This window comes from Piliocolobus tephrosceles, chromosome 9, assembly GCF_002776525.5.
Source record: "Piliocolobus tephrosceles isolate RC106 chromosome 9, ASM277652v3, whole genome shotgun sequence".
Classification (NCBI taxonomy): Eukaryota; Metazoa; Chordata; class Mammalia; order Primates; family Cercopithecidae; genus Piliocolobus; species Piliocolobus tephrosceles.
Genome location: NC_045442.1, coordinates 106,319,214 through 106,334,321, shown reverse-complemented (window position 1 = coordinate 106,334,321; position 15,108 = coordinate 106,319,214). Strand labels below are relative to the sequence as shown.

The 15,108-nt window shown below is 36.2% G+C and overlaps 1 protein-coding gene across 3 annotated transcripts in view; it reads left to right on the top strand.

Moving 5' to 3' along the window:
* The window catches only part of THNSL1 (threonine synthase like 1), a 10,367-nt gene extending 2,933 nt beyond the window's left edge, over nt 1-7,434 (top strand). For all 3 annotated transcript variants that reach the window (XM_023223261.1, XM_023223259.1, XM_023223260.2), the window contains exons 2-3: nt 2,374-2,540; nt 3,941-7,434. In XM_023223261.1, the coding sequence (XP_023079029.1) occupies nt 3,987-6,218 (2,232 nt within the window). In that variant the 5' untranslated portion in view covers nt 2,374-2,540; nt 3,941-3,986 and the 3' untranslated portion in view covers nt 6,219-7,434. The remainder of the gene's footprint in view (nt 1-2,373; nt 2,541-3,940) is intronic.
* Nucleotides 7,435-15,108: the final 7,674 nt, after the last annotated feature.

The following is a 15,108-nucleotide window of genomic DNA, read 5'->3' as shown; positions in this document are numbered from 1 at the left end:
TACTAAAATTAGCTGGGTGTATTGGTGCGTGCCTATAGTCCCAGCTACTTGTGAGGCTGAGATGGGACGATTGCTTGAGCCTAGAAAGTCAAGGCTGTAGTGAGCCAAGATTGTGCCACTGCACTCCAGCCTGGGCAACAGAGTGGGAGCCTGTCTGAAAAACAAAAAACATGAAACTAATGGAACAGTAAAAATACCACAAATAAAAAAGCAAATTAGTATACCAGCTCTGTACGTAGCATTTGCATTGTGTTACGTATTATAAGTTATTCAGAGATGATTTAAGGTATACAGGAGGATGTGCACAGGTTATATGCAAATACTACACCATTTTATATAAAGGACTTGCACATCTGCAGATTTTTCTCTGAAGTCCATGCTGTTAACCACTAATTATCCAATATCTCTCTCAATGCTTAATCCAAATAATTGTTAAACACGTTAAAGAGAAGAGTATCAAGACTGAAAGCCTTGGAGTGCACTACCAGAAATTTCCCTCTATTCAACAGAACCATTTTTTATGATCATTCAACAATATCCTCAAATCCTTTTTTCCATTTCTCCGTGAATTGAACAAATATTTAGCAAACCGTGGATAATGCTTTGGTGAAGTCCATATATATGCCTTCTGTGTATATTCCTGACTGGCCATGGCAGCAGACATTCTCAAAAAGAAAATGAGGATGTCTTTTCCTCATTTGTTTTGTTAAAAAATGTTGAGCCCCTAAAATCGATTTGTGGTTAAATGTTACAAAATAAAATTTAGTATGTATCTTAAAATAGAATATATCTTTATTGTTCTTTAGAAATAATATAGTACTTAACTGCTTTCTCCTAGTCTAAGGAACATGTTTTTGGGAAATATTGATACAGAATTTACAAATTGAACTGTCATAATTTTTTTATATATGTCTACCCCAAAGTCTTGAAAAAGGGAAGTGAAGTAAAATTTAAAAACAAGAGGGTAGAGGGGAACTAATATATAGGAAAAGTAAGATTGCAAAACATTAGGTGAAGGTAACATAATGTTTGCCTTACAATCTACTTTTAATGAAGTTGATGTTAGGCATGGTAGCAAGCAACATAAAGCAGAAGAAAAGATGAAAGATTTACTGGGTCGGTGTGGTGGCTCATGCCTGTAATCCCAGCACTTTGGGAGGCCAAGGTGGGAGGATTGCTTGAGTTCAGGAGTTCAAGAGCAGTCTGGGCAACATGGTGAAACCCTGTCTCTACAAAACCTACAAAAATTAGCTGGGTGTGGTGGTGCACACCTGGTGGGAGGATGACCTGAGCCCAAGAGGTTGAGGCTGCAATGAACTGAGATCATGCCACTGCACTCCAGCCTGGGCGACGGTGGAAGACCCTTTCTCAAAAAAAAAAAAAAAAAAAATTACTGCACTTGAAAACGAACTACTCAGATTATATACAATTATTACTGATACAGATACCAGAAAGTTATGTATTGCAAACTCAAAAAGAAGAAACTGTAATGTTACAAGCAAAAGCTTCCTGAATAGGAGGTTAATCAAACTGTTTTATATAAGTGCCCTAAAAGCAGCTTGTGCTTTTAAAGTCCAGTATCAGAATACCGTTTAATAAAATAAATTGATGTTATGATTCAAGTATATAATTCTTTCTGGTCCCTGGTTTACTCCTGGAAAGGATTAGACTGTGTGTGGCAAAACAGTTCTTGCTTCATAGTTGAACACCACTGTATTCTCTGAAGGTTTATAAACCAAGCCATAAAAAAAAATGCACGTTGCCTTGTACCTACATACTTGGATTCAATTTATATATTCCTAGCTCATTGTCAGTGAGTGACAATGGTTAATCTTACTGTAAATATTTTGTGCTAACCACTATGATAGGTGCTTTGATTTTATTATAGAGACACTTATATAGCTAAGAGAGATCTTTTTGTGGCAAGAGTTTTATTTGGGCTTTTTATAGTGGATATTATTACATATGATTATATAGTGATTTTGATAAATATTACAGCCTAAAAAACAATTCAGACACTAATTTCATAGCTGTAGTCCACTGATTTTTTTCCCCTCTGATCATTATACAGCCAAATCATTAAAATTCCAGATATCCTTCTGAAAGATTTTGTATTTGTTATTATTTGGTTTTTTATTGCTTGATGGTAGAAATTCCTTCAGTACTGTTTAGTGAAATTATTTTTATAATGAGACACACATGTTTAAAAACGGTATCTTAATCTAATAATAGAGTTGGGGGAACATGAAAAGGGTCAACTTTTCTGTAGTTTTAAAATTGCAGATGAGCTTTTCAAATAATAGACTAGTCTGTATATAGAATTTTATGATACTGTATACAGTTATAATTAACTTAAAATTTTTTCCATTATAGACTCCACGTTTTGCAAAGATCAGTTTTGCCTCAGAGTCAACAAACTCTTCAGATTGGTTCTGGTGTGTCCTGTGTTTACAAGTCAGTGGAAATTAAGCACAGCATGTACAAATTGAGAAGTCAAATAAGGAAATGAATTACTTCCCTTGACGGCTCTAATTTTACTTGTAAGTTAAATTCAGAGTTAGCTTAAAATCATTTAAATGTTTAATTACAAAACAGAGTTTAAGTAGCATAGAAAGTCAGTATTACATGATTAAAAGTTTTCAGCACATTCTTAAACATATGATCTAGTATTTAATATGTTTTAGTTGCATATTGGTTCTACCAGAGAACACGTGATAAGCCCCACTATGTGTCTGTGACATTACTTCAGGCAGTTTACATGAACATTGCAGAGGTATTATGTTGCATTTTACATAACCAAAGACTTGACTTGTCTGGCATACATTTTTGTTTTAATGGTGAGTATATTTCCAAAGACAAGGACTTGGTCAATATGGGAAATTATAGAGCTTCTTTGGATGCCAGAATAATTGTTTTCTCTCATCATTGGAAACATTCCTGAGGTTCTTGGCTATCGCCCTGGGCCTGGAAATTGAGTTAAATCTCTCCACTGAAGATTATAGGATTAGAAACAAAAATGATGGTTCCATGCAGATAAGGTTATATGTAGCCTTTGACCTCATTGCTGATTATTAATTTTTCTTAACTATTTGTATAATATTATACCTTTCACTTTGGCTCTTTTTAAAGCCTTCAGTATGAATAATGTGTCACAGTGATTCTTAATATGCATGTAAAAGCCACATAAGAAAGAAAATATCATACCTTTGTTCTGTAGTTTAGAAAACTAAGCATTTTATAAGCAAATATGTTCTTCTATTCTGGTTTCCTGTTATGAATTCTGTAAGAAATTTATGAGTAATATAGTCTATCACGATGTTCATATAACTGAAGAGAAATTAAATATAAAGAATATTATTCAACTTTTGTGAATTGCAAGTAGATAGCACTCCAACTCCAAATCATCTTTATGTGTGATATAAACCTATAAACCACGAAATAATTTCCATTAAAAGATCTCAATATGCAATCTGGGCAACATGGTGAAACCCTGTTCTCTACAAAACCTACAAAAATTAGCTGGGTGTGGTGGTGCACACCTAGTGGGAGGATGACCTGAGCCCAAGAGGTTGAGGCTGCAGTGAACTGAGATCAAAGAAATAGTAATTTGATTTAGTATATATATACTTTTAAAAGCATCTACAATCTGGCACTTGTGAATACAAGTTTCTTTTGTTTATAGTTACAAATTTTGTCAAAGTTTTGATTTTTCAGTGTCTTGAGATTTTAAAAGAGATCATTAAAAAGGATAATATACAATATATAAGAATTTGGGTTGGAATACTTTTTTTAAATTCCATAAGTTTGGCAGATTTTTAAACAGTTTATGTACCATGGGCATGGTTATATTCAATCCTGTTGGGATTTTAACAATCTACTGAAATTAGTAACCAAATTATCTTTTGTTTTTTTTTGTTTGTTTGTTTTGTCTTTTGAAAAGGGCTAAAGCCCATTTTTAGGTTGGTGTGGGCAGAAAAGTGAAAAGAATGCTCCACTTTAACCGATGTCAGCATCTGAAAAAGATAACACAGAAATGTTTGTCTAGTATACATGTTAAAACGGATAAACACGCACAGCGATTTCTTTCAAGAACCTTTGCACTTGCGGAATTAAGGAAGTCATGGTATTCAACCCACTCTCTTGTTGGAGACAAAAATATTATCCTGATGGGACCTCCTGGTGCTGGGAAAACAACAGTAGGCAGAATAATAGGTCAGAAACTAGGTTGTTGTGTCATAGATGTAGATGATGATATCCTTGAAAAAACCTGGAATATGAGTGTGTCTGAAAAATTACAGGATGTTGGTAATGAGCAATTTTTAGAAGAGGAAGGAAAAGCTGTGTTAAACTTCTCTGCATCTGGAAGTGTGATTTCCCTTACTGGGTCCAATCCAATGCATGATGCTAGCATGTGGCATCTGAAGAAAAATGGAGTAATTGTATACCTGGATGTACCTCTACTAGATCTAATTCATCGTCTGAAATTAATGAAGATAGATAGGATTGTAGGTAGGAATTCTGGAACATCTATGAAAGACTTACTTAAATTTAGAAGACAGTATTATAAGAAGTGGTATGATGCTCGTGTTTTCTGTGAAAGTGGGGCTTCCCCAGAGGAGGTAGCTGACAAAGTGCTGAATGCAGTTAAAAGATACCAAGATGTGGACTCAGAAACATTCATTTCAACAAGACACGTTTGGCCTAAAGACTGTGAACAGAAGGTTTCAGCAAAATTTTTTAGTGAAGCTGTAATTGAGGGGTTGGCTTCTGATGGTGGACTGTTTGTTCCTGCGAAGGAGTTTCCAAAATTAAGCTGTGGGGAGTGGAAAAGCCTAGTAGGAGCAACCTACATAGAAAGAGCACAGATACTGTTGGAAAGATGTATCCATCCTGCAGACATACCTGCTGCCAGGTTGGGAGAAATGATTGAAACTGCTTATGGGGAAAACTTTGCCTGCTCAAAAATTGCTCCTGTCAGGCACCTTTCAGGCAACCAGTTCATCCTGGAGTTGTTTCATGGACCAACAGGATCATTTAAAGATTTGTCTTTACAGCTTATGCCTCATATTTTTGCACACTGTATCCCACCAAGTTGCAATTATATGATACTGGTAGCTACTTCAGGAGACACAGGGAGTGCAGTCTTAAATGGTTTTAGTCGTCTTAATAAGAATGATAAGCAAAGGATAGCTGTGGTCACATTTTTTCCTGAGAATGGATTAAGTGATTTTCAAAAAGCACAAATAATTGGCAGTCAGAGAGAAAATGGATGGGCAGTGGGTGTTGAGTCAGATTTTGATTTTTGCCAGACAGCTATAAAAAGAATTTTTAACGATTCTGATTTTACTGGCTTTCTTACTGTGGAATATGGAACAATTTTAAGTTCGGCTAATTCCATAAACTGGGGCCGACTACTTCCGCAGGTAGTTTATCATGCTTCCGCATATCTCGATCTTGTTAGTCAAGGATTTATTTCTTTTGGAAGCCCAGTCGATGTCTGTATTCCCACAGGAAACTTTGGTAACATATTAGCAGCAGTGTATGCCAAAATGATGGGAATCCCGATTCGAAAATTTATCTGTGCCTCTAATCAGAACCGTGTTTTGACTGATTTTATAAAAACAGGACATTATGATCTAAGGGAAAGAAAATTAGCACAGACTTTTTCACCGTCGATAGATATTCTCAAATCTTCAAACCTAGAACGACATTTACACTTGATGGCTAATAAAGATGGACAACTAATGACAGAATTATTTAATCAATTAGAAAATCAGCATCACTTCCAGATAGAAAAGGTTCTAGTTGAGAAACTTCAGCAGGATTTTGTAGCTGACTGGTGCTCTGAGGGAGAGTGCCTAGCAGCTATTAACTCCACCTATAATACTTCAGGGTATATTTTGGATCCACACACTGCTGTTGCAAAAGTGGTTGCAGATAGGGTGCAAGACAAAACTTGCCCTGTGATTGTCTCATCTACAGCCCATTACTCAAAGTTTGCACCTGCTATCATGCAGGCTTTAAAGATTAAAGAAATCAATGAGACTTCATCGAGTCAGCTCTATTTACTGGGTTCATACAATGCATTACCTCCACTGCATGAGGCTTTATTAGAGAGGACAAAACAGCAAGAGAAGATGGAGTACCAGGTCTGTGCAGCTGATGTGAATGTCTTGAAGAATCATGTGGAAAAACTTATCCAAAATCAATTCATATGAAAGCTTTCAGAGTAAATTTTTTTTTTCTGGCTATAAGCATGCAATAATAAATCTCAAACACTGATTTGGAGTACAGTAGCATTTTGTCTTTTATGTAAATACCTCTATATCTGTTTGGAATTTCAATAGTCTGATCTCTAGGGCTGACAGACCTCCATGGCACCTCCTCAGATCTTTAATCTAGAAGTGACAGAAGGTAACAGTGCACGGACCTTTGAGCTGTCATGCTTTGCCTTGTGCTCATGTAGGGTATATCAGTTTCCACTCCCACACCCTCACTGTTACGTGGACCAAAATGTCTGCTATACTATTTGGCAATTAAAATATTTAAGCCCAGTTTTCAGGTACTACATCTGTAACTAGTGAATAGTTCTCTGTTGATTAGAAAGTTAATTTACCACTCAAAATGGCTAATTTGAATGGAGGAAGTAGTAAACTCTTCTATTAGGATTAGGGCCAGTGTTTTGTTTTGTTTTGTTTTTGTTTGGCGCAGTTTCAGCTTACTGCACCCTCCGCCTCCTGGGTTCAAGTGATTCTCCTGCCTCAGCCTCCCAAGTAGCTGGGATTACAGGCATGCACCACCACGCATGGCTGAATTTTTTGTTTTTAGTAGAGATGGGGTTTCACCAAGTTTTCCAGGCTGGTCTTGAACGCCTGACCTCAGGTGATCCACCCACCTCGGCCTCCCAAAGTGCTAGGATTACTGGCGTGAGCCTCTGCACCTGACTATCGCCAGTGTTTTTAACCCTCCTCAAATTCCACTTTGGACTACAACTAATGTGTATCTCACACTGTCCAAATTAAGTATGTACTCTGTCCTTCACTCTCTTTTGGATGTTTATGGTTAGGGTGATGATGTTTGAAAATCAAGACATAACTGAAGTCCAGGATGAAACACTAAGCAGAACTATTTAGAAGTGAATACAGAAATAAAATGATCTATTTCAAGAGGAAAGTTTTCCAAAATTAAGAGTACTTGAGTAGTCTCAATAGGAGGGTATTTGTAGACAGCAGTTTCACTATATTATTTGGAGTCAATTCTTAACATAATTTGTTGTTTCTTCAGTGAACATTGTATTTTTCTGGCAGCTGAAACTGCACACAACTGATACATGTATTTAATTTGTATTCCTTTGTAGTAGTACATTTTAACCATGATTTATGTTTGTGAATTTACTGGATGTTTTCTTTCTGAATTAAAGATTGTCAAGACCAATTAGTGTAATGGACTACTGTCAACCACAAGATGGCATTCCTAACATAATTTGTCTTTGATAACATTCAGTTTCATATTCTTGGAGAACAACCTCCAAGAAGAAATATATTGAAAGTTGTAATGAAGAAAACATTTTAATAGTTTAATAAACAAGAGAAATTTGTTTTAAATTTTTTTAAAAAATTAAACCAATTGTATATTAGCACCAGATCTCTGGCTTAGCTTCTAAAAAGGAGGTTCTAAAACCAAAAATTGAAAATCAGGAGCAGTTACAGGAAAAAAAATGGAGGATTCAAAGTTCCGTTTATTCATGTATGTCTTTATTATTTTATCATTTACTTTTAAGGATATTTCAGTAGATGATATATTTAGAAACTGCATCTAAATATTCACCATACATAAGAATGCATTATTTTGTTGGGTGTGGTGGCTCATGCCTGTAATCCCAGCACTTTGGGAGGCCGAGGCAGGCAGATCACCTGAAGTCAGAAGTTCAAGACCAGCCTGACCAACATGGAGAAACTCTGTCTCTACTAAAAATACAAAATTAGGCATGGTGGTGCATGCCTGTAGTCCCAGCTACTCAGGAGGCTGAGGCTGGAGAATCGCTTGAACCTGGGAGATGCAGGTTGCGGTTGAGCAGAGATCATGACATTGCACTCCAGCCTGGGCAACAAGAGCAAAACTCCATCTCAAAAAAAAAAAAAAAAACATTATTTTTCTGAAAGTAAGAGGAACAGTGTTTTAAAAAGACATGATTTCTGGCTGGGCGCAGTGGCTCACGCCTGTAATCCCAGCACTTTGGGAGGCCGAGGAGGGCGGATCACCTGAGGCCAGGAATTCAAGATCAGCATGATGTAACCCCATCTCTATGAAAAATACAAAATATTAGCTGGACATGGTGGTGCACACCTGTAGTCCCAGCTACTCAGGAGGCTGGGACACAAAAATCGCTTGAACCCATGAGGCAGAGGTTGCAGTGAGCCTAGATCATACCATGCACTCCAACCTAGGCAACAGAGCAGGACTCAGCCTCAAAAAATTAAAGAAGACATGATTTCTGCCTTCAATAACTGTAGTTAACAAGACAACGCAAAAATTAAATCATGTACAAGCAAAAGAGTTATTGCAAGATGATGTGTCAAATGAAAAATGGGTGATACAGCTAAGTGCTGTAAGATTTAAGAGGAAAGGATTACTATGGGATAATCAAAAAAGGTTTCACAAAGGACATAGAATCTAAGATGAGTCTAGAAGAATGGGAAGATTTTCTAAATGAAAAGGAATGGGGAAAACATTCTAGCAGAGGCAGGAGAAACAGGAAAGATAAAATGCCCAAGAGTTCACATGTATTTGTTTGTGGACAGCACATTCTTTTACTGGCCAAAACAGTTATTTCATGTCTTCACTTTTTCTGAAAACCAACTCTGGCCCTTCACTCTCAGCTAATAACTTTGCTTCGTTCTAGAGGAGCAAGTGACCATACATAACATACCTCAGGCTTCCCATCATCAAGTGTATATGTTTGCTGCACCCATTTCTGTCCTTTCCCCCTCCCCTTTGATTGAATTGGGTGGCATTCCTTTTCTCTTTAAAGATGAGTCTCTTTAGATGTGCCTTGGATCCTATTCCCTTCAACCTACTTAAATGGCCTGTGTCATCAGGTACCTTCCTCTTGTTTCTTCAACTTCTCCCCTCCTGTGTAACCTTACTTTCTATGGCATTTAGAGTCTTTTTGTACTTTAGCAGAAGAAGAAAATCTCTGTGAACATCAACCTTTTTCCCATCTGTACTTCTTTATTTTCCAATCAAGATAAAGTTCTTCACAGAGTTATCTACATATATGGTCTCCACTTTCCTGCTTCTCTTTTTCTCCAGAATGTAAAATATATGTACAGTTTAAGGATAAGCATTAAATACGTAAGTATTCACCACGTCACTCAATAGAACATGATTCACCTTTGACTCTTCTTTGATTGCATTCACTTTCTTCCCCCAACCATAACTACATCATACATTTTCTGTTTTTCATTCCCTTTCTCATAGTTGTACATTGTTTAGTTTTGACTCTTTGAATTTTATATAAATGGAATCATACTTTATGTGTTATCCCATGACCTAACTTCTTTTGCTCAGAGGCTTCCAAATTCATCCATCCAGATGAATGAAGCCACAATTCATTGAATTGTATTACTAAATAGTATTCTATTGTATGAACACCACAATCCACTTACCCACTACTGGACATTTGTCTAATTTTTATCTGTTCTTGTATCAAACAGATACACTGTTTTATAAAATTTATATTGAAAGTTAGTGACTGTAAACTTCTTAACATTTGTGACTCTTCTTAATAGCATGTAAAACCATCTTTTATGTCAACATTATTAAAAATCTATGAGTTTATGAAATGAAAATTGATAAATTTTCAGGCTATGGTTATCTCTAGCTGTCACTGTTTGAAATTAATTTACAGTATCATAAATGTAGTGAATTTGTAAGATATTTGAGAAAAATTAGATTTTTAAGTTATATGTGAAAATTATAAAATGTATTTTCATCAAAACAGAGTTTTGAAGACAATAAATTGTATGAAGTTTTACTTAAATTTTAATAGCGATTCACTTTCAAAAATAATCATGGATGACAAATATTGTTTCTCTCAATCCATGAAATCATTTATAAACATTTTATAATTCAGACTACATAATGTTAGTTAAAAAAAATCATGAAGTACCTGTTTTCATGTGAACCTCAAACCCATGGAAACATAATACTGTTTTTGTCCCTATCCAGGAAAATGAATACAATCGACATATGAAAAAGTAGTTTGTGTAGGCCTCATCTGTGCACTCCAACCATTGCTCAAATCATTAACTTATTATCATTTTGAAACTTTTACTTTAGAAACAAACAGGCTCCTTCAAAAACAAATATGCTTTTCTGACTGAAAAAAGCCAAGCCAAGAAAGTCGCCAATGTCATGGAAAAGGGACAGGTCAAGTGCAAGCAACTAAATCAGCATAAGTGATATCTGACAATACTTTGATCAGCTGGTATCGGGGAACCAGCCCCCAACATTTCAACGTAGGTTCTTTCTATTTTCCATAAGTGTCGGCCCGCTGAGAAATAAAGAGGAAAAGTACAAAGAGAGGAATTTTACAGCTGGGCCTCTGGGGTTGACATCATATATCGGTAGGACTGTGACACCCACCCGAGCCTTAAAACCTGCAAGTTTTATTGAGGATTTCAAAAGGGGAGGGGGTGCAAGAACAGGGAGTAGGTCGCAAAGATCACATGCTTCAAAGGGCAAAAGGGAGAACAAAGATCACATGTTTCTGAGTAAATAGGAAAAAAGGTAGAACTACTGATAAGGTTCTATGTTCAGCTGTGCATATATTGTCTTGATAAACATCTTAAACAACAGAAAACAGGGTTCAAGAGCAGAGAACCGGTCTCACCTCAGATTCACCAGGGTGGGGTTTTTCCCCACCCTAGTAAGCCTGAGAGTACTGCAGAAGACCAGGGCGTATTTCAATCCTTATCTCAATCGCATAAGGCAGACACTCCCAGAGTGGCTGTTTATAGACCTCCCCCCAGGAATGCAATTCTTTTCCCAGAGTATTAATTATCAATATTCCTTGCTAGGAAAAGAATTTAGCGATATCTTCCCTACTTGCACGTCTGTTTATAGGCTGTCTGTAAGCAGAAAACTATGGCTTTATTTTGTCCAACCCCACAGGCAGTCAGATCTTACGGTTGTCTTCCCTTGTTCACTAAAATCGCTGTTATTCTGTTCTTTTTCAAGGTACATTGATTTCATTTCATTCAAACACACGTGTTTTACAATCAATTTGTACAGTTAATACAATTGTACTGGTCCTGAGGTGATGTACATCCTCAGCTTACAAAGATAACATGATTAAGAGATTAAGACAGGCGTAAGAAATTATAAGAGTATTATTTGGAAACTGATAAATGTCCATGAAATCTTCACAATTTATGTTCCTCTGCTGTGACTCCAGCTGGTCCCTCCATTTGGGGTCCCTGACTTCCTGCAACAAGCTGGCAATATTTTGATCGTAGTCCTACATCAGAAGTTGTGATTGCTTTGTAGAAGGATGCTGTAGTCAGGTTAGCTACTTTTCTTTTTAAAATTAGAACTCTTTGTCTGTTTCTTAGTTCTGAGTTAGGGTTTTCATTTAATTGGGACTAACAACTGTTCTGAGAAGTCACGGCTTTGTGACATATTTCTGATGAATTTAGCCTCAGATGTAGCACTTTTTAGGTTGTCATTATAGACTTTATTGATATTGTAGTGGCCTATAAAATGCAGAGCTGCTAATGGCAGGTAAGTTTCATTTACAAATAAAGGGGAGTTTATAATTTTAAATTCACAATGAATTATTTTTAATGAACAAATTCTTATTTGGTGAATGAATTCTAAAATGCATCAATTCAATACCATCTAATCATAAGTTTAATAGTATCTTTGCAAGGGCTTTTTTAAGCAAATGCTTTATTACTAATTTTCAAAACAGAAACTTTGAGGTAGATATTTCAGAGCTCATGAGAAATACTGAAATTTAAAAAACCCTTAGGAACCATTTTGAACAATAAGAATAAGTTAAAAAAGTAATAACCACCACAAACAGTCTTCTTGGTGCTCTTAAAGCACAAATATCAACATATGTTAATTTTTAATGACTTAATTTTATTTCAGACTAAATTAGACTTACCTGTATTTGTGATGACATTAAAACTTAATTTATAACTATAGGCTCATCAATAGGCTTTCTTTGGAAGCCGTGTAAAAAATACCATTTGGGGGTTGCTTGGCAGCACATGATCCAGGTTTGCAATCCTTGTATCATACTTTGTTTATCCATTATTTGGTCTGTGGACATTTGAGTTGTTTCCACATTTAGCTATTGTGGGTCATGTTGCTGTGAGTATGTGTGTACGAACACCAATACACATGTGCTTTCTAGACACTTCTTTCAATTCTTTTGATCATACACCCAGAAGCAGAGTTGCTGGATCATATTGTAATTCTATTTTTAATTTTTTGAATAACTCTTGTATTGTTTTTTATAACAGCTACACCATTTATATTCCCACCAGTGAAAACTTGTGTTACATTTAGAACACAAATTTATGCATAGTTTAAGAAGTCAAATCGTTTTATTAAGCTAAAATGTAAAACAGTAGTACCCACTCCCCAGAGGTAATTACTCTCAAATCAGCAGTTTCCTCTGGTATTTCCCTCCATATTTCTTGACAACAAGCTATACTACTATTTTGAATTTTGGCTTTATATATTATCTACTGATATTCTTCTATAAAAGTAAAATATTTGGCTAGGTGTGGTGGCTCACACCTGTAATCCCAGCACTTTGGGAGGCTGAGGTGGGTGGGTCACCAGAGTTTGAAACCAGCCTGGCCAACTTGAAACCCCATCTCTCTTAAAAATACAAAAATTAGCCAGGCATAGTGGTAGACACCTGTAATCCCAGCTACTCGGGAGGCTGAGGCAGGAGAATCACTTGAACCCGGGAGGTGGAGTTTGCAGAGAACCAAGATTGCACCATTGCACTCCAGCCTGGGTGACACAGTGACACTCCATCTCACAAAAAAAAAAAAAAAAAAAGTTAAATATTTACTTCTGCTCCCATTGTTCTGTCCCACTATCCTCTCATTTCCTTACTTCCCATCCTCCTAATATATTGTAATTTTGGATTATGTTAAGATTACTGTTTGCCTTATTGTGACTTTTACCCATATTTGAATTACATAGTATGCTATAATTCTTGGATTTGTTTTATTTTTTGGATTAATAGTTGTGGTGGTTATTCAATTTGTTTAACTTTCTACATATGTAACAAATTCATCTCTAAACTTTCTGCCAGATGCACAGATGTCAATGACTATAAGCTCATTAGGTAATCCAACCATTTTATTTTTTTCTTGAAGATTTCCCCTCTTGAGTGCTCTGTTTTCCTGTTTTAAGGCAGACTGGTTGATTTATAGGGAGACTACCCTATAGGGTCTCTCTAGTCACCTTTCCTTTCTATTCACATTGTCCTTCCACTTTCTGCTGAGTGGATCCAGCTTCTTCCTTTTCCTTGGTTTATTCCATAATTTTGGTAGAACTCACTCTCCAGTAGCTTCCTATGATAATGTTGTGATTTTAGCATGTGCTTTTAATTATTTGAGAAATTGCTTGTCTAACAATGTCTTTATTCCATTTCAGACTAGATTAATAGTTTTGCTGTGTATAGAATCCTAGGTTGGAAGTAATTTTTTTCCTCAGAAATTTGAAGGTATTGCTCCAGCATCTTCTAGGTTCTCTTATTGTTTTTGATAAGTCTAATGTTATTCTGATTCTTGATTTTTAAAATGTAATCTTTTTTTTTCTCTCCTGTAGAAGCTTTTAGAATCTTCTCTTTATGGTCAGGGTACTAACATTTCATGGTAGCATTTATTGGTATAAGTGTTTGTGCTTGTTTGTTTTGCTACTGGAGCACTTTAATGGGCTTTCTAAATATGGAAATTTATGTCCTTCAGTTCTGATAATTATGATAAAACTTATTTTTGAATTTTTTTCCGTGTCTTATATTTTCTGTTCTTTCTTTCTCAAACTCCTATTTTAGGGATTTTGGACAACTTAAAATGATCTTGTGTGGTGTGGAAGATTGATTCTAAAGATAGTGCTTGGCCAGGAGAGGTGGCTCATGCCTGTAATCCTAGCACTTTTTGAGGTGGAGGCAGGATATTAAGTGAGGATATTAAGAACAGTCTGGCCAACTTGGTAAAACCCCATCTCTACTAATAATACAAAAATTAGCTGGGCATGGTGGCAGGCACCTGTAATCCCAGCTACTCAAGAGGCTGAGGCAAAAGAATTGCTTGAATCCGGGAGGCAGAGTTTACAGTGAGCCGAGATCGCACCATTGCACTCCAGCCTGGGTGACAGAGTGAGACTCCGTCTCAAAAATAAAAAATAATAAATAAATAAAGATAGTGCTCAATGATACCTCCCAAACCTTATGTGCATGCTATTCCTCACATCAACAAATGAAGTCCCTATTCCCTTCCCTTGAATCTGGGCTGATCTTGTGACTTGCTTTGATCAGTAGAAAGTGGCAGAAGGTGTATGGGATTTCAAGGCCAGGCCATAAGGGTGCTAGACACTTCTACGTCCTTCATTTTTTTATGTAAAGATACCTGGCACGGATAATCTCATAATGAAAGATCATGTGGAAAGAGGCCTCAGAGAGTGAAAAGACATCTTGGATTATTGAGCCCTAGCCAAGTTACTAGGTGAGTGTAGCTATGTGACTGCCTTAAGCAAAAGATCAGAAGACATGCTATACTGAGCCCAGTTAACCCACAGAATACTGAGAAATAATAAATTGTTTTAATCCACTAAGTTTTGGGGTGGTTTGTTATAAAGTATTAAATAACTGAAACACCCTCTAATTCTCTAGAATTTTACTTTCCCATGTCCCATTTCTTTTTCTTTCTTTGAATTCATCCGTTTATCCTTTCTGGGAGGGATTCTACTTTCTGGGTTTATTTCTTTGTTAACTTTTCTATTATAAGTTATGACTATCATGTTTTTAGGTTTTTTTTGTGTGCCTTTTAAATTTTTTAATTGCTTTCTGTTTTTGTT